General features: G+C 43.2%; 1 protein-coding gene across 9 annotated transcripts in view; it reads left to right on the top strand.

Moving 5' to 3' along the window:
- baz2ba (bromodomain adjacent to zinc finger domain, 2Ba) overlaps window positions 1-20613 on the top strand; it is a 65727-nt gene that overhangs the window by 21472 nt on the left and 23642 nt on the right. For all 9 annotated transcript variants that reach the window (XM_035629140.2, XM_035629133.2, XM_035629136.2 and 6 more), the window contains exon 3: window positions 16783-16956. In XM_035629140.2, the coding sequence (XP_035485033.1) occupies window positions 16785-16956 (172 nt within the window). In that variant the 5' untranslated portion in view covers window positions 16783-16784. The remainder of the gene's footprint in view (window positions 1-16782; window positions 16957-20613) is intronic.

The following is a 20613-nucleotide window of genomic DNA, read 5'->3' as shown; positions in this document are numbered from 1 at the left end:
GGAAACGAAGATTTAAAAACCCCCAAAAAGAAATGGATAAATCCGCCGAGACAGTCTTCATGTTCCTTCTTACAGATTTTAATTTTAAAGCAGCGTTCCATAGTTCTTGTGAGCTTAAGACCTAGACAGTCACACTTGCCCATGTGCCTTTTAATGTGGAGAGACAAAGCAAAACACCCACTCTTACTCCTTTTGTCCTGATTCGACGCGCACACACACACACACACACACACACACACACACACACACACACACACACACACACACACACACACACACACACAGACACACACACACACATAAACAGTATGTGCTGTGACAGGACATCACATTTTCAGAGTTTCACTGCAGGCTGCCATTCCAGGACAGCAAAGAAGAGATAATGTCGTTGTGATGCTGGTTAAGTCATTTTTTTTTATCCTGTTTCTGTGCCATAAAGCGTGAAGGGTGTCTGTTTATGACACACGCACAAACACATGCCTCGCACGCATACCAGGCACACACGCACACACACACAGTTTACACAGACCACTATGCCTCTCCGAGCTAGCTAAATGGCAAAGGCAAAAAAATAAATAAAAATGCGAGTGACAAGAGATGCCCACATTCATGGCTGCCAGCATACACAAGAAGCGTTGCCCTATTGTGGATGCATCTGACTTTTTCTGTTTCTGGAACCAGGAAGTGTGCCACACTGACTCACAGGATGTAGGATCATGTTGTGTTTGTGTTTGATTTGTGCCTTCAGAGGTCACACTGAAATAGCTTTTTTTGGGGAGTGTATTAAAGTGCAGCACATCTTCTCTTAAAGGGCAGGCTTTGTGAGAGCGTTGATTCTCCTTAAACCGGCGGTGCTATATTTGAAATGAAGAAATCATGAATTTCACCTAGTCAGCAGCGGAAGAAAAAAAAGAGCTTCCTCTCCAAACCGCCCACACCGCTCTCAGCCTTGTTGCGACTTGTTTATATGTCGTTGGAGGATTTCAGCTTCTTCCAGAACAATTACACTTATAAACCCTGAGCTCCAGAGGATGAGAGCGGGGTTACACGGCAACAGCACAGAGCTGAAAAACACTAAAGAAGGAGTGGAGCCTGTGAGACGGAAACTGGGAAAGTACTCGTTCTCTCTCGCTCCCACCAAGATGTAGCCGCTATCTCTCTCTCTCTGTGTGTGTGTGTATGCACGTCAGGTGCGTGCATGCTATTGTTACTTTCATCACTGGTGTGTGTTGTCATGTGCAGCTGTTTGCTCTCCAGTTAGTGTACTGTGCAGTGAGTTAGTGGAGTAACGGCAGTGTGGAGCTTCTCCTCACTCGGAGCTCCTCTCTGATTTATTCCCAACATCTGTCTTTGGCAGGTGTGTGGAACCACAAGGTCCTCTCCCAAAGCCTGTGATGTAGCTATCATTGCGGGGAGTGTGTGTGTGTGTGTGTGTGTGTGTGTGTGTGTGTGTGTGTGTGTGTGTGTGTGTGTGTGTGTGTGTGTGTGTGTGTGTGTGTGTGTGTGTGTGTGTGTGTGTGTGTGTGTGTGTGTGTGTGTGTGTGTGTGTGTGTGTGTGCGCGCGCACGCACGCGCAAAAAAACAACAGAGAGGGCCTTCCTCCACCCCCTCCTTGGGATGAGTCATATTTGAGCCCTGTGTAATCCAAGCCCGTGTTTCATGTGTGTGAACAGACAGACCCTGAGCAGTGGTCTTGGTCCTGACTCCCTCTGGGGCAGTGAGTGGGTGAGACACGGCTATCAACAACAGGCCCAGGCAGCTCTGGTTTCAGCCTCACCACACAAGGAATCTACCCGTCGTGACAGGCACAGATACACACAGACACCAAAACACAAGCGTACATTCACGTACAGCCAAAGCTATTTTTCTTTTGTTTTTACCCTCCCCAGCTCCTCCTTAAATAATATCAGGTAACAAAAAAAAGGGGGGTCTGATGGCGAACGTTGTGATTGGCTCAAATATAAGGAAGTGTTGGGATCCAGAGGACTGGCTAGTGGATAGAGTTTCACGTGAACAGGTAGTGTGACACAATGGTGACGCTCAGTCTGACACAGGTAACGTTGTGTGTCTGTGTGTATTTATATATATACACACACACACACACACACACACACACACACACACACACACACACACACACACGTGTGTCCACCTCTAAGAGTGTGATTGCAGTGCAGTGATGTCAAGGCAGGGTTTGACACAGTCAACAATGGAGGCTCAAATATTTTGACTTTTTATTTGAAGTCACACAGGGGAAGTGTGGAGCCAGGAAATAGGGCCATGTCACAGGGGAATAAAAAAAAAAGAAGTCTATTTTGTGGATATTCTGCACAGCGTTTCAAGGCACCCCATCGCTGGTGTGACAAACTCTTTTAAAGGCACAGCTGGGCTTTTTAAAAGGGGCCTTCTACATTTTACCCGGGGGGGGCTGCCCTGGATAGAGTAGCAGAAAGGTGATACTGGCGAAATGGGAGCACGGAACCATTTCCCCATTATGACACTCATTTATTATCCTTTGTAGAAAGTGCAATTTCTATCAGATATTGAACTGCAGAGAATAGCAACACTTATCCATGTAAAATATATTGTCCATCTCGTGCGGGGAAAAGCAGAGATTATATTCTGTTTGTGTTGTTGGACATATCCTGCCCTGATTTTTCCATTTGACACAGTGATGAAAAGTTAGACAGGAAGATTGGACAATGGCATTTTTTTTTTAACAATGACAGCGAAAGGCTGGGCGGCGTGCTACTGACTGACACTGGTCAGTTGTGGAGCAGACCGCAGCTGCTGAAATGCTCGGGTGGATGCCAGAATGTGGCGGGTGGCAGGATTCAGAAAGGTCTGACTCGCCTTTCCCCGATATAATGTGAGAATATCTTGAGACAACATTGAATCAAACAAAGAATTTAAATAATGCGCGGATAGTAACAACCAGAAAAGGTGTTTGTTTAAACCAGCAAGGTTGTGATCACTTTCTCTCTACTTGAATTCTTGCCTTTGTGAAACTAAATGTACCACAGTATCACGCTGGAAGTTAATGTCGTTATGGATGACATCCTCAAGCTATTTTCCATCGTGGAACATGAGGGCCCACTAGATTCTTTTTAAAGATTATTTATTGGGTTTAAAAGTGTTTTGATTGTATAATCTTTGATTGCGTTATAATCATTGGCTTAAATTGACAATTTGGTAAATTATATTAAAAAAAGATCCCGTTTATTGAATTGAATTAAACTAGTCAGTCTGTGTTGTGCTTACTCTATTTATCTGAGGCCAATCAGTTTCTTTAATTCTACTGAGTAAACACAACTGTTGAGTTAAATCAGACTAACTTGTTTCACTTAAACTGCTAAGAACCAGTTAATTTCACTTTCCATTTTTAAACTGGAACCATTTGACAAAATTAAGTAAATACAGTTGGGGTTTAAGTGAAGTTAACAGGTAGATATAAGGTAAACAACATAACAGAAGAATACTAGTTATATTTACTTACCCTTTTCAAGGCAATTGGTTTCCTTGACGTTTTTAAGTAAGATCAACTTGTCAGATTGTACATTGTTCGGAGTGTGGTTTCTATGTCCTGTATTCATTTCATACGACGATTTTAGTAGCGTTTATTAAGTGTAATTATACAATTAATTGACAAAGATCTCTAGACATTAAAATGCACAAGCAACACCACGGTGTAGCAGATGCATTTTGATTCGGTTCACTCAAAATATTTCGAGATAATCATCCGTTTAATTTTCCCACACATCCATACCTTACTTTTTTTTGGCTCCATCAATGCACTCAAAGCCGCTTAAAGAAAAATACTTAAACAAGCGCACGGATCAGTGGAGCTCAAAGTTAAACTGATTAATAGTGGCCTATTTGTATTCTCAATACATGCTGAATTGGTATTTAGCTGTAATTTATTACCTACATTTGGAGACAAGTCAAAGTGACTTTGCTCTATATCCCTTCGCTTGCCAGCTGAGAGCATTTTGGCAACTCACATACCAATTGCAACAATTTTCCTCCGCTGTCATAAAAAACAGAAAACACCAATCTTTCAGCAGTAGATTTTATTAATGTAATTACAAGCTTATGGGGGAGAATTACATAGCGTTTGGGTTGTATCCGAAGCCTGTGTGGTCCACGAAACATCCTAAAATCTCGAAGCGTGTCTGGTTTTAACTCTACCAGAGACCTTTTTTCCAGGTCGACCCCTCTCCAAAAAAGTTCTCTATTGTTAGTTTTGTTGACTTGTAAATCCACACCGAGCTGCTTTTTATCCTGTGTTTATCCACGTTCATTAGTGGGGGCAGTAAACAGCATTACAAAGCTTTATGCCACTAAAGTCAGTTAGCATCTCAGTGCTTAACAAGACAATTACTGGGACACATGCCGGCTTTTATTGTGTATTAATCGGATAGTTAATGATAAACCAAAGTAGTGACTCCTTGCTGCTCACCCTTGATTAAATGGCTTTAGATCTTTTTTTTCATCATAACCTTGACCTTATCCAGTATCTCATGTGACGTGGTTGTTACGCCTCTTCCTTTCTTTTGCCATCATCATATCTTGAGCATGTGTCAGGATTTTTCTTCACTGTACTACTCCATGTTTTATATCGAGTATGTTGAAATATGGAAACATCTAACACAGGATATTCTGATGCTCTTACACTGTAGTTATTCATATATATATTTACATCCCCCAACATATCAACCCTGGATTACTTCTTCACAAGGCTCTCTCTCCACATTGCAATGCTTTTGATCCTCGGGAACGTCAACAACATTGACTGAAGATAGCGTCAGTTCTTTTCTCAGGTCTCTCTGAGACTACATGATTAAATAAAGGTCACTTATATTCTTCTATCATATTAAATTGTGAAACCGTCCAGGGGACAACAGATCATATCTTAGGCATATCACGAAAGTCGCTGACACTTGAAACTGCCACATTCTTCCATAAAGTTATTGGGTGTCACCTCACACTTAGTTAAAATCCAAACTCTCAGGTTTATCCGCAGGTCTTAACTTCTCTGACTCATGCAAAAACAACAGTTAATCTAATCACGGGGGCAATTGGTCAGGCCCTCGAGCTACTTTGGTCAATTTTGGAAATGCAGCTCAATATGCTGGACTTAATGAAAACCTTACAGTCACTTACCCAACTAATCAACATGTCTTGCCAGGCCTGCTGCGGATTCTAAAGAGGCAGCACGCGGAGCAGGTCGGCTAAATGTATGCAATAGGTTGGTTGAAGGAAAACAAGGAGTGTAGGCACACATCACATGAGGTCCGAATCGTAGAGATCCGGAGAAGTGTATCGGCAACTAAAAAAACCCCAAAACAAAACATTGAGATTGTAAAAGATTGCCTGTCTGGTGTGGCAGAGTGGGAGTGAACGCCAGGCTCTTATTTGTCTGGCATTACTTGCTCAGTTTATCAGCAAAGGTTGCACAGATTTACCAACTGTCACAGATGTTTTACATAAACTAAGCTGTGATATTTTATTATAAAACCTACGCAAATACAACACTCTCTCTTTTCTGTTCTTTGGCTTGATTCTTGTGTAATGTGGATGTGAATTAGTTCCCCATTTCCGCGGCTTATATGTGTTCGTGTGTGTTCATGTTTTCTGCGTGTGTACGTCGCGAGTGTGTTTACGTGCGCGCGTGGGCACACGCGTGTTTGTGTATATGTGTGTGGTTTTTGTGACAGCACAAAGTTGTCCCGAGGGGTTTCCCCCCCCCCTTTTCTCATTACAAATGCTAATGTCACATTAATGAAATCGGCTTAGTTTAAGGTTTATAGCGTAGCTAACTCTGAGAGATTTGGCCCTGACACTTCCCACATATTTCAAGTTGAATCATATTTGTTTTTTTTCCTGTGGGCATACTATTCTGAGTAACCCTGAAATTTGCTTCCCCCCCCCCCCCAAGTGAAACTTTGGTAGAAAAGTTTAACCGGCGCTCTGTCGTCGTTGTCGACTGTCGGGCCACATGCCGCCGGCTGTCCAGCCCTTCCGAAGTCGACTGCTAGCGTCGGCGCAGCGGTAATGGCTTGAGCGAGACGCCGGCTAATGTAAACATTGTGTTAATGTGCTAACAGTGGTTTGTGAGAGTCACTCGCTGTTAATCATTGCTCAACGTAGAGCTCGTCAGGCACAACAACATGCCAGAGAGTTAATCATGGTTATGGATCCCTGTTTTTTTTATGCGGAGGACATATTTAACAGCTGTGGTTTACAGTCATTAGGGTCTTTTCCAGTAAACATGCAGCAGTAATACCAGCAGCCATGGATTCCAAGGGTCAAAGACATGAGACAACTGCTTTCTCGTGAACATGTCTAAATGCAGCTGTTACCACGTCAAATAAAAAGTGCAGGGTCTGTTACTAGATTACTGATTCATAATGTCAACATGACTAGAAAATATTTCTTTCAGAAAACCTGCAATTTAAAAAGTGAACACCAATGATTTGCAAATTCACCCCCTGATGTTTTTTCCTACTCTTACCCGTCGACCATAGACATTTCTCTCACTTGAGTGTGATGAGCGGCATGTTCTAACCTTTCCACTCCTGTTTTACTTCTTGCCTCAGTTTGCCTTTAAAAAAAACAAAAAAAAAACTAAAGCCATTTAAAACTTGCACAGAGTGAGCCTCAGAGATTGCCCTTTGTAATTAAAAGCCAATTTTGTAAAATTGATTAGATTATGTTAATCGGGGGAGATAGGATCTTAAAAGCGGTGTGAGGAAGGGAGATAGAGGCAGTGTGTGAAGAGTGGAAAGGAGTGACAGTCCAGCCGCCATTACAAGCTGCTGATTTCTGCAGAGTGCTTCATAAAATGTCAGAGCGCTTCTCCCCGAGCAAGACACTGAAAAATGGCAGCGCTGTGATGTGCTGGCACCTCACCTGCTGCACTGTGTGTGTGTGTGTGTGTGTGTGTGTGTGTGTGTGTGTGTGTGTGTGTGTGTGTGTGTGTGTGTGTGTGTGTGTGTGTGTGTGTGTGTGTGTGTGTGTGTGTGTGTGAGAGAGTGTGTGACAGAGGAAGAGAGAGGAAGAGAGATTACAGTGTGTGTGTGTGCATTTGTGAAAGTGTGTGCTTGCCTGTGTGTACATGAGTACACTTACTGTGTGTTTTACATCTGTGTGTGTGTGTGTGTGTGTGTGTCTCCACTCTGGCCTCCCTCCCATGTTGCAGTGAAGCAGAACAGAGTGGCTGGCTGCCCGCTGCTTTGCCTCCCTCTCTGTCAATACAACACGTTTCTCTTCCAGCCAGTCATTTTCACATGTTTAACATTAAGCAAAGCAGCCGTTTGAATAGAGGAATACAAGTGATTGGCATATTGAGTTTAATGCTGGTGGATTTTTCTCTCTCATCGGGGGGCTTATGTTGCCAGATTGTCCCCCTGAAACCACTCGATAGCTTTATAAGGCCCTTGTTTGATTTTCTGTATTTTCCGATCACACGCACCACTGTGAAAATGTGTGGATGTCACTGTAGACATAGCTAACATGTCCTGTGTTTACTACCTGATGTGAAGTGCACGCTCACCTTCATTTGACATTTAGCACGTTTGTGTGTTGTCATTGAAATGAGCGCCAGGGTCCTTTTAATGAAGTCGTTATGTGAGCATAGATCTGTCTTCATGTTACGTGTGTGAACAGATTGACAATCGGTGTGTAAATGTGTAATCTTATGCAATTATGCAATTCCTAATAAAAGTTTAAAGTTAATCTTTAATTTTCTTTTCTCTTTTTTAATAATCAGCAATAAGTAAAGTGCATTCAACTAGAGCTGCAACAGTTAATGGATTAATCAATTAGTAATCGATTACTAAATTAATTGCCAACTATTTTGTTAAGCAATTAATCGTCTCAAGTAGTTTTATGAAATAAAAAAGTAAAAATTCTTTGATTTCAGCTGCTTAAATATGAATATTATTTATTTTCTGGTTTCTTTGCTCCTCTATGACAGTTAACAGAATATGTTTGGTGTTTGGAAAAAACAAAATATCATCTTGGGGATCACGATCGTCATTTTCCCACATTTATTGACATTTTATGGACCAAACAACTAATCGATTAATCGAGAAAATAATTGCCAGATTAATCAATTATGAAAATAATTGTTAGTTGCAGCCCTGCATTTGACAAACGTCAGTTCCCTGCGGGCTTGTCTGCTTCTTTAGTAGATAGTAGTAATCTATCCAACTCATTTTTTATATTTTACATTCTTTCATTCATAAAAGTCACAAAGGACGTCACATCTTACCACCGCTATGTCCGTGCAGAACTGTACTGTATTCATTCAGTTTACGTAGTTCTACTGTCAATATGCAGTTAGATTAACCTAAGCTAACGCTTACTTCTTAACTGACTATTGATATTACCATGGAGATGGTAAACACTACTGTTGGGTGCCGGGGCAGGGAGCAGGATTTTACACATGGTAAATATGATGAAGGTTTATTGTAATCAATCCAGAGACAAAGAGATAACTTGTGCCATTTGTCTTACTCACTGTTGTTTTTATTGTAATCATTTGTTAGTGTCATATTTTGAAAAAAATGAATGATAGACAACTTTTTTTTATTTTTGGAAGATTTGTTTCATATTAGTTTACACATCTTTTTGTGTATTTGTGGAAGGTGTTTTAATATTTACAGATGGCACATTTACACATCTGTACAATTCACAGACATCTATGCCGTATCATTACAAGCAGGTGTTAATAATGTTGATTACAACATGAGAAGAAAATAGCAGAGTGTGAGAGGAGAGACTCTGTGGAAGAAAGGTGTTGAGGCAAAAGGGTGGGGAGGTCACACAACACAGAATAAACAAAAGCACCGAGCCAGAAATATGAGCAGCTTCTTCGTTTAACAGCGTTGACTGTCGCATCTAAGTGAGCCGACAACTTCACCTAAACCGTGTGCAGTGTTGTGTTTCAGGTTGTTTTTTTTTTGCGACCTCAGGTATAATGCAATAAAGAACAGATCATGTGTTCCAGTTGTTAGACAATGGTTTACTGGTAATGAGTCAAGGCCGTTTGAAATTTCATTGTTGGTATTTGGGGCTGCAGCTAGCGATCATTTTCATTAATTAACCTGTGAGTTAATTAATGAGCCGGAATGAGGTTGTGTGTTTTGTTTGAGTTTTTGCTTGAAAGCGGACTTAAAATATTAATAGACTTGTTCTTTCAATCCTCAAATGCATTTATGGACCAATATAAGAAGCTGTTTTTATTCTGTTGATTTTTTCTCTCCATACAGATGTATAAAACAATGCATGCGTAGATACTGTGAAATTTTAGGCATTTTGGACAGTGAATTAAAGTGAGTTGACTGAAACTATAGCACACTGCAGTGGCTAACTGTGTAACCTTTGTTCTGGGCAGAAGGAATATTGGGTTATGAAGTTTTGTGTGGCTGAGGGGGGCAGTAAAAATTAAGAACTGTGACTGTACATTGTATTACCTATATTCTGTTCTGTTGAACAACACATTATGTGCTCCGGGAACATTATCAAAACAGGCTCTGGGAACCGGTGGTCGTGAATAAGCTATTTCTGCCATCACACCACTTATCTGAATTCTGACACATTTGCCCGGTGACATCGGTTATCACCTGCAAGTGAAGTTTCAGTTGAACAGAACTGAACTCTAAATGGTTTTCTTCCCATGGAAAAAAAAGGGACTGAGGGGGCTCCAACAATTGCTCATGCAAGGTTTGCCGCTCTCTGGCTATTCCATTGTTCTGTCACTGTCAGTTTGTTTTGCTATTTGACATGCATGTCATTTGCATTATGCATATCTGGAGTCCCGCGCTCATTCTCATTCTCTGCCGCTCTCTCCATCTCTCCCTCCCTATGTCCTTCTTCCCTTGATATTCCCTGATACCCGACGCTGTTTCCTGTTATTCATTTTTTAAGGATTTGTGTGTTTCATGCATTTATGAATGCTCATTTATGAAGATTTAAACAGGAACCTTTGGTTTGTATCAGATACTGTATTTTGTGACTGCATTGATCTGATCTGAGCCCAAATCACACAATATTAATAAATACTCAAAAGTTCTCATAATGAGGCGCTAAATTTTTTTGCCATTCAATTGTGATTTCAAGAATTTCACAATAAAATGCATTGAATGCATTCATGCCATTAATTAGCGTGACGACGTAGAGTGACAAGTTTTTAATCATAGAAACAGCACTAAGCAAAACATTGTCAATATTTAATGTCTTGAACCCTTTTAAGATAAACATTTCCTTCTTGAAAATTGGATAAAAAAGCTTTGGATTTCTGGTTGCAGTAACTTGATCTGAGTGAGATTGCAAATTTGACATACACATACAGCTGTCTATTGAAATGCACGAAATAAGACATGCTTCACAGCATCATTCTTGCTGTAACCGTGTTTTTTTTCCCTCCCCCTCTGTTAAGTCAAAACACAAAAGTACTAGTACAGCAGTTCCAGTATTGTAGCGGGCAACGTTGAGACTGCAGAATTGTGCCGACGTCTGCAAATGTCTTGTTAAATATGGGTGAGAATTTGGTTATTTAATGTGTGGGATGTATTCTGTGAAGGGAGTTGCGCTACTAGTATATAAGCTCAATGTTTAAGGCCTCCGGTACTTTTTTTGTGCTAATCATCACTTTACCTCTTTGCACATACAGTGAAGCTGTGTTTTAAAAAAAAAACAGTTTTAGAGAAAATGTAAAATACTGCAGTCTGTAATCTAAATGGTAATTAACCGTAGGTATGTGTGTGTGTGTGTGTGTGTGTGTGTGTGGCTGTGTGTGCAGCTGTGTGTGCATGCATGTACTATATGTGTTATTCTCTGTAGTAAAGATGGTGTTATTGTGTGCTTCTGAACAGCACCAAAGTCATTATGGACTCTTGTAGACACAGGCAGCGAGTGGTGAACGGATCTGGTTCAATCTGCAGAAAAAAAACACGTAATGAGCAGTGAGACTGGCAAATGAGTGTGAGTGGCTAGCAGAGGGAGAAGGGCAGATTCATCAGGGAGTGTTGCCTGATGCACACTTCTGGTTTTTTGATGTGAAGACCCTGCTAGGTTACCATGGGGAGAATAATTAGCTTTGGCTGGATGCAGATGCGAATGAGCGTAAGAGAAGGGAATTTTTCTTATTGGGCTTATTTTTATGATACTTAGAATTGGAGAATGTGTGGATGCGCTTGTGTGTGCACACACATAAATATAGATCTTAAACACGTGCACACAAACACAATCACCACTGGGTCTTTCTCCTCTATTTATGGCCAGGAAATGGAAGTAGTGCTGTGTCTGGGTGAGCTGAGTAACACTATTCTGTCACACATAGGTTTGACATCAAACACAAGTGACAAGCCTATCCTATTCCCCTCCACCGAGTCATCACCATGTCCCAAAATCACATTATTGTCACTGGGAACCCAGCAGAGACGGATGGTGAGTAGGGGTGTTGATTCCAGCCTTTGGCATCTACAGTATGCTTGAAAAGGCAAATAAAGCCATTTGGCGAGGGGCTGATTTCTTGTCATTTCAAAAAACATACAGAATGCGTGAGGCATGCCATTTGTTGTTTTTTTTTACATATTTTATCTAAAGCCTCTTACGGCGACACGGATACTCATGCGTTTGTAAGGACCGGGACCGGTGAATACCGAAGCTGGAAACTCTACAATGGGTTACGTGCACGCTCTACTATTTGCGACACACAAACACGGGACCATATCATTACCTCTCTGCCCTGGCAGGCGGTAAGCAGCTCGAGCGTGGTAAGCTCCAGTGTTACACGGAGGCAGACAGGCAGTGGTGTGGCTGTAATAAGACCTGTGGCCAGCGCCACTGCCAAGGCTATTGCTGAGGCGCTTGTGAGAGATGGTGCCCATCCCCAACATGCCCCGCTCTGCCATCTGTCACTGGGCAGGAGCGGAGCCGAGGGAGGAGTCTGAGTCAGTCTAGTTGTTGTCACCTAGAAGGGCCACACTGGTGCACGCCGCCTCTTTGTACTCCTCTCAGGCCTCGGCTCTGTTTATGAGACACTTGCAGTTCAGCAAATATCCGAGTGAGTGTCATGATTTAAGTGATTCAGTTTAGATCTTTTTGTTTTGCTAAAACAAACAGTGCAAAGGGAAAAGAACAGGTTTAAATAGTGACATTTTTCATCTCATTTTGGACATTGTATTGACCAAGTGATGAACAAGACTGGAATGAACCAGACTATTTTAGTTGTGACCTTTAAGGGTTCTGCAACCAGTGGTGTAGCGCGGTATCACACAGCAGATTCTGTCCCTTTAAATGTTTTTCTGAGTCAGTGTCTGACTCTGGACAAAGGTTGTCACTAAATGTTTTTCCAAGACGCCTGGTTATGTCATTTCCTGGCTAACGGTGTGCTAGCAGGGGGGGGGGGGGGGCGCGAAGGGAGGAGGGGAAAAAAGAGGTCAAGCAAGCTTGTGCGTGCACTCCGCCATAAGCAAGATGATCTTGCTCCGTTAGTGTTCATTGCCAGCGAGCATGCAGAGTACAGACATCCATTTGCACATGTCATGTCTACAAAAGCACACGCCCTCACGAACATATTTTAACGCACGCGGCAAGAGATGGGAAGTTTAATCGTCGGAGCAACAGCTGCACAAGGTCAGGGGTAAAAATGTTCTTGATAAATCAGAGTCCGTGATCTCACTTCCACAAACAGCAACAGAAAGTACCTTTCAATTCATGACAGCTCTGACCTGGTTACCAGGAGAGCCTCTGCATATTAGACGGCTATTATCATTTCCCAGAAAGAACTTCACTATTTACTGGAAACCCGTATATGAAAAAACAAGCCGTTTCGTTGTTTTGACCATTGAATTTTAGTGTTAATCGTGGATGACTCATTCAAATCATCTTCTCCACCATGAAACCTTTATCAAGACACACTTGCGATACTGACATTTCTCTTGTTAGCTGCTCGGAGTAGGGACACACTTGCAGATCACAATAAAAAAGGCAGGCAGTAAGAGATCCAGATGAGAGAGAGTGAATGTCGCGGAAGCAGCGACGGTACAGTCTTTTGTCGGCTGCGGTAAAGGAGAAGAAAGAAACGGAGCTGGGAGCCACCGTGTGTGTCTTTGAATGGGGTCAGGGCATCATGGGGAATAATGCATTTCCCTTCCCTTGCGCCAGGCGCTCCTTCCATTACGGCTGGAGAAGAGACATTGTGTCCACACTCTGATTACCACTGATCCATGCTGATGACTCTGTTGGCGGATTATCTCAGTTAGTATCAGCCATCTGTTACTGTGTGTCCGTGTGTGTGTCCGTGTGTGTGTGTGTCCGTGTGTGTGTGTGTGTGTGTGTGTGTGTCCGTGTGTGTGTGTGTGTGTGTGTGTGTGTGTGCGTGCGTGCGCGCATGTTGAAGGGGTGAGGAGGAAAGGGGCAGGATTGAGACACGCGAGGAGTTGAATAGTTTGTGGCTGTCCCTCTCTCTCCCTAAGACGCACACGCACACAACGCACATGCATTGGCAGTCTTTTGTAAAATTACTGCACATGTAACTGAGCACCACCACATGCATGCATCCACAGACACACGCATGATGTGAGGCCACATTCCAACCAGCACAGGCCATTACACCACCAACACACACACACACACACACACACACATGCACGCACCCCCGTCCCTCCTTTACATGGCTCTGCCCTCCTTTCAGATGCTACTGACATGTGAAGGCTCCTGTATGAAGGGCACATGCAATCGTAAATCCGCAGAGCTGTTTATAGCTACACTATCTCCTGAAGGGCCATTGCATCCAGCCACTATTAGCCGTGCCGCGCGCGTTGACAGCTGGGTGCTGGGTGTTGCATTTGCGGATGCGGCTGAGAATCCGACGGCGGGAACACATCTTATAAATCATAGTTTGGCTATTAGCATAAATTCTCCCTCTCCTTGCAACACGCAGGACCCGCTGTTTTCTGGTCGCGCTGCTCCGCGTTGATTGGTCGGTGTTGTTCGAGTCAAATTGATTTAGCCGTTCACGGAGATTATAACGCTCGCCTCACACCGCCACTGTGGTGTGCCGTTAATTACCTATAAAATCAAGCTAATTCTGATGCTAAATCCATTTTAATTTCTGGTAATTAAGTCAGGATTGGATCCTTAAATACCTTTGGCGCTCCATTATTGTTGCGATCATTGTTGCGGCTGTGCATTTGGTGGTGCATCGCCAAGCTCAATCGTATTATTGTTATTAGATTTAATTGCGCTAAGTGATCAGTTTGTAGTTGTTGGAGGTAGATGGACTTGCCTTGCAGTCTTTTTTTCCCCACTCTCTGTCCTCTCTCTCTCTCTCCGTCTCTCATCCCAGAGAGAGGCCCTGTGAGAGATTGTGAGAGATGAGAGGAGATGAGGGGGAGGGGAGCTCTGCTTTACACCTCTGCAAAGAAGGGATTGCTTTTTTGTTGTTTGTTAGGGGGGGAAATCAATTCTGTTCACATCATCACGTTTTGACAAGGCAAGGCATTAAGTGCAGATATTGAGAAACGACAGGAACGGTTTACAGCCTGTCCTTCATCTCCACTCTTTTCCTTTCTTCTTTTTTTTCCACAACAACATCAGAGTGTATTGTCTTGCTTATCCTTTCCCCACCTTCAATCTTTTCATCCCCTTTTCTCTCGTTCTCTCCGTCTTTCTCTGTTTGTTTGATTTTTTTTACCCCCTCGCTCGGAAAAAAGGTATAGGGAATGATCTGCTTCACTTACCAGCTGACACCACATAAGCTTGCTCGTCCTCGGAGACACGCGCCTTTTGTTTTCATGTGCATTATGATAATTATGAAGGGCCACAGCTCCTCTCCATTTTCATCACCTTCCTAATGATACTTACATTTTTTTGTCAGGAGCAACCGTGGAAAAAAACCCACTCTTTTTTCTCTCTTCTATCTTGTGAACGAAACCTTGTGTTTCCCCCACGCAAACCTGACATTTAAAGGGTGACAGCTGAAAGTGAGGGAGCACAGAGTGTGGCAGCCATTCATGCAACAAAATATGGCAGAGAAGTAACAGTTGTTGGTTTAAATTGCAATAAAAAAACACTTCCATCTTCACTCGGCCAGAAATATGTACTTGTAGCTAATGTGTAACGTTCACTTATTTGTTGTTCTAGTTGATAACTTGGCTCTTAATCCCACATTGTATCACCTCGCAAGAGAGGCCCCCCGCTCCAAGGACCTTTGACCTTGCTCATAATTACACAACCACTGTCTTTTCACTGCAGCAGTGGCAGTCATGGCTGCCCAAGTCCGATGGCACACCAGCCTCCTCCCCGTGGACTGCAGCAGGTTTTCTTGTCATCTGCGCCTCTCGCTCTCGCTCTCCCACTCTCCCTCTCTCTTGTCAGTGTTGCTCCTGGCGAAAGGCTGATACTTGATATTCAGAGGATAGCAGCTTTTGTCTCAGAGATTTAATCAGTGGCTCTGCTCCCACTGCAGAGGAGGGGGGGGGGGGGGGGGGGGGTGGCAGGAGAGAGGGAAGGAAAGAAGAGAGATGGAGGCAGAGACTGTTTATGTGTAATGACACAATAACAAAGCCTGCCTGTAAAACACAATCTGCAAACTGTGCTTTTGAAGGGGATTTTCAGTCCTGGATTAGTGTCAGGCAGAGGGATACGGAAAAGGAGATGAGAGAAAAGCAGTCAGGTTGATGTGATAGACAGGGGAGGTGATTTTGTGTGTGTGTGTGTGTGTGTGTGTCTTTCTGCAGTGGGGGTTGAAATGTGTGAGTGTGTGTCCAAGTGTTTGTGTGTGTGTGTGTGTGTGTGTGTGTGTGTGTGTGTGTGCAAATTCACAAGTTTTGACACTGTTTTGGATTTATTTGCCTGCACAAGTTAGCAGCTGTGTGGGCACAGCCACATTGTGTGTCTCGGTTGTAAGCAGAAAGGGGATTAACGTTGAATAATGTGAGTAAAATATTGGCCGCCCAATGGCCAAGTGTTTTCTTGTAGAGGGTTTATGTTGTTGGTTGGTTGATAATGGCTGGCACGGCGACTCTCTGTGAGACCGATAATGGACGGCCACTGTGCTGGTTAATGCACCCATCATCTAAAAAGCCTCTCCATTTAGTTCTAGTTCCAACTGCAAGGACTCAGGGAGCAATGTTGTCTTTAAAGGCCTCAAAGAGCTCTTAAATTTAAATGACATTCCTTTTCATCAAAGAGGTGTAAAGGGATCCTGGTTGTCGAACGCAGGTGTGTGCGTGCGTGTTAGTGTTGTTTGCAAATGTGTGCCAAAGTGAGGCAGAGAGAATGGCAAAGAAAAGTGATTTGTTTTGTCCTTTTTGTTTTAGAGCTTTTCACCATCTCCGTCATTCCACTTCAACACTCTCTCTGTTGCAGCAAATCTTCTCGGCACTCACTGGTGTTTTTTCCTGCGTGAAAATGTAAAACTCACGTTGTTGTTTTTTGGTAGCGGAGTCCTTAAAGATGTCGTCCTCCTTTCCACTTCGTATAGCGGCACTCAATAGGGGCTGAGAGCCAGTGAGCATGGCTAAATAGAAATATTGTTCCGGGGAAGTGAGATGTGAAAGGAAAAGTGTCAGGAGTTGTGTGTGTGTCTGCGTGCGCCTGTGCGTGCGCCTGAACATGTTGTGTAGGTGTGACAGTATGCATTTGTGTGTGTGTGTGTGTGTGTGTGTGTGTTTAAGCGTGTGTGTGTGTGTGTGTGAGCGTGCGTGTGTGTGTACGGGTGGGTGTGTTCTGCTATTGTAACCCTGCTGATTGGATTGTGTTTGACAGATATGGAGTCTGGAGAGCGGCTGGCCTCCCCTGCGCCCACCCTGTCTGCTGCTCGCACCTCCTCCCCTGCGGCCTCGTCCTCCTCTTCTTCCTCTTCGTCATCCCCGGCTCCCCACTCCAAGAGCAGCCTGGCCCCGACCCCCTCGGTGCTGGGATCCACCCTCAGCACCTCTGGTAAGACAACGCTGTTTCTCCCTCGGTCGTTCGTCTGTCTCTCAAAAACCACGTAGAGAAGAGAAAAAAAGTAACACACACACAACAGTTTCCAATGTAACCACAAAAAAACATGACAGACATGGTAACACTTCGGTCTCAATGCAGTTCAGAATCCTCCTTAGTTTCTTAACTGTGAGAAATGTGTTTCCTCCAGTATTAATTATGTAGTTACTTTACAGCCTGTGTGAATACACCTCTCTCCCAGCTACAAGGAATTGTGTTTTTTTTCTTCTTTTCCCTGACAGCTTGGGTTGCAATTGAAAAAGCTGCTGCATTAATGAATCCCAAACAATTAGGGGCCTCTTTTGTGTGAGAAACACACACATGCTTCGCCATGTCTCCTGACAACCTTCAGCTCTCTGGCTCCAGCTGCCTTAGAGTCAGGCTCAGCACGACACTGTGCATGCATGCATATATGTTTTTGTGTGTGTGTGTGAGAGTGTGTGAGAGTGAGTGAGTGAGTGAGTGAGTGAGAGAGAGAGAGAGAGAGAGAGAGAGAGAGAGAGAGACTTTGCCTGCATGATTTAACATTTGTCCGCCACTCAGTGTCTAGTCAGCCCTGTCCAGCATCCAGCCTTTTTTCTATGTATTGGTCAAAGCCATTAGGCAAAAAGGTGTGTGTGTGTGTGTGTGTGTGTGTGTGTGTGTGTGTGTGTGTGTGTGTGTGTGTGTGTGTGTGTGTGTGTGTGTGTGTGTGTGTGTGTGTGTGTGTGTGTGTGTGTGTGTGTGTGTGTGTGTGTGTGTGTGTGTGTGTGTGTGTGTGTGTGTGTGTGTCTCGCTTTGTGCTTTTCAGATATCCCTTGTGAGAGCAAGTGAATCATTTGCTCATGCTCTCCTTCTCCTCATCTCTTAATGTCTTGCTGTTTTTTGTTGACCTACTACACACACACACACACACACTACGATTGTACTGAGCAGGGAACAGAATATCCATCTCCCTTTTATGATTGTTGTGTTTTTTTTCTGTTTGGAGAAAGGGAAAATAGCAAAATAAAGCCCCTTGTTTTGTCCTCCATCTCCCCGGTGTTGCACCCAAAAGAAGATGCCATTAGGAGCGTCTCCTCCTGATGCATTATACATCCCTCGTATCCCTCCGTGCCATTACGTGTGCTCAGATTTTCTAGATAAGAGATTTTGGACTGAGTGTCAAATGAAATGCTGAGAGGCAGGCTGTTAGCTCTGAACTTCTGCTGAGGTTTGTGGGAATCCAGCAAGCAATTTTTTTTATAGTTACTGTAGTGACTTGTTCAGTGCGTCGACTAAAACCCAAAACATAAATACAAATTTATGAAAAAATAAGCCAAAAGACTTAAAAGTCATCTTCTTTGTTTACCTGGTCGTTTTAAGTATCAAGATTATAAGGAAAAACATTCTCAACCAGATAGTGTCAAGTGTATTGTATACGTAGGTAACATCAGTAATTAAGTATTGCACAGATATGGTGTCATCACAGACTGCAGACATTGATTCAAGGTCCTTTTGCCAGTGTGCCAGTAACACTTTAGAAGAAAAAATGAGCACAGAGCCTCTCTCTCTCTGTGTGTGTGTGTGTGTGTGTGTGTGTGTGCGCGTGTGCCGGCACGCATGCGCATGTCATTGATGAGGATATCACTTGGAGAATAAAAAGGCTGATCGTAGCTTGTAGCACTCTCTCCTTCTGGGATCAACTCACGGATGCAATTAACTTAAATCTGTCTGTGGAAATTTGATTGACTGCAACAAACAACAAATTAATCCCCCTTCGGCAGCATCCAAACATGAAAAAAGGCAGGCGGTGCAGTTTGTCAGAGAGGAGGAAGGATTGAAACAGAATGAGAAAGAGGGCGAGGGAGCGAGAGAGAGAGACAGAGACACCGAGTGAGGAAGAGGGAGTAGGTAATCCTAGGTATGTCTCAACCGTGCCTCTTTTCTCGCCTTAAATTTTTTTTAGATTTAATTATTCCCCTTCTGGAAAGCCTGCATTAATATTGAAAAGGCATTTGCAGATGTCACTTTGTGTTGCCTATAGAAAGGAACGGGTTGCGAGGGGGAGAGGAGGTGGGCACCCCAGGCATAAAGTGAATGCTGTGGCTGGCCTTTCTGGGGGTTGCGTTGCAGTCGTTTATCTTCGTATCCACGAGCTGACTGTGGCACGGCGGGCTCTACATATTCAGCATATTCTAATGACATTCAAAAGGCAGATTTTTTTTGCTGTCTTGTGGTCGTGCGGGGGGCCTTGTAAACCAACACAAAGAGCTGCGCTCTCACACGTCATAATGCCGGCACGGGTTTAGTTTTCTTGCCGCATAACCACGAAAAGTTTGATTCTGACTGGAAAAATAGTCTATGAGGTGCATCTCACGAGAATCATGCTCATTTACAGTGTTTTGGTGTAGAGCATACGTAACTGGCCCTGTTGTGTAAAGTCCCTCTGTGGATAATTAGATCATGGACTGCACCCGCTCCGGTGTCAGTCTGTTTTTTACATTTGTGTGGCATGTGCGAGTGTATGGTAGTTTGACATTTTCATCTGCATTGTGCACAACACTTTCCCTTTTCTTCAGTCATCACTTTTTTGTGTATTACCTGGCTTATGCAGAGGCATCAAGCAGGTTTTGCTCTCCTCCTCTGGAATAGAAATTGAATTTGCATGAAATATGCTCGCACCAAATTGCATCTGACTCTGGGAGGAGGTAATACGTGGCAGTCGCCCCTGCCAGAAATGATTGTGCTCAGGAAAAACGCGAGACGATGATGATGATGTTGATGAAGTATTCTTCTGTGCTGAAATTGAATGCCAAAAGGATAGAGGGGAGGTTAGCTTTTTACACCTCACACACACACACACTCTTTTTCTTCACAAAGAATATCCAGCCTTTGTCACCGTGCAGCGTAGTCTGACACTCACTTTAAACTGAAAAAATATCAATGCACAAACACCTCTACCTGCGACAAGACGATCTGCGTTTTAAAATGTTTTTCTGCATAGACGTAAGCATCAATCTCGAGCAATAGTCAGCAATAGCCGTCGTGCTCTAGAAGCAGCACAGAGCTCTGCCTTTTTAAAACTCTGCACAGCGTGCACTTGGTGAAAGTGAAATCTGAAGTTAACTCGTACACAAAAAGGGAGACAGTCGTCCAGAAATTAATTCTGATGTCAGCTGGATAAGAAGCAACACTTTCAAAAGCTGTTAAAAATCTGTTTTTTACACCCTGTCGACTCTCACGTCGAGAGCTCAGAGAGGTAATTTGAGAGCAGTGATCTCAGTCTGCACAAATAAACACATACAAAGTGAACAGGAGGGCAGTGAATTGTGCTAAAGGTTCAATAAACAACTGTCACTCCAGCTGAACACGGACGTCAACATTGCAATTTATGGAAGAAAAGATTTTTTCTTTTAAAAAAATAAATATATATATATATATATAGGAATGATAACATTAAATCAGAAGTGAGTATTTTTAGACTGTTTGAGTTCAAAGCAAAATTCAGCTTGTGCTGAATTCATCTTTTAATCCTGTGAGATGGGAAACAGTGGTTTGAAACTGCAAAGTGCCATTAAATAGGCCTGCTGACAATCGTCAACAGGAAACACAGATAACAGCATCATTTCTCCTCATACGAGAAAATATGTT

The sequence above is a fragment of the Scophthalmus maximus genome, chromosome 4 (genome assembly GCF_022379125.1).
Source record: "Scophthalmus maximus strain ysfricsl-2021 chromosome 4, ASM2237912v1, whole genome shotgun sequence".
Lineage (NCBI taxonomy): Eukaryota > Metazoa > Chordata > Actinopteri > Pleuronectiformes > Scophthalmidae > Scophthalmus > Scophthalmus maximus.
Note: the sequence above shows the minus strand (reverse complement) of the source record. Positions and strands in the feature narration are given on the sequence as shown.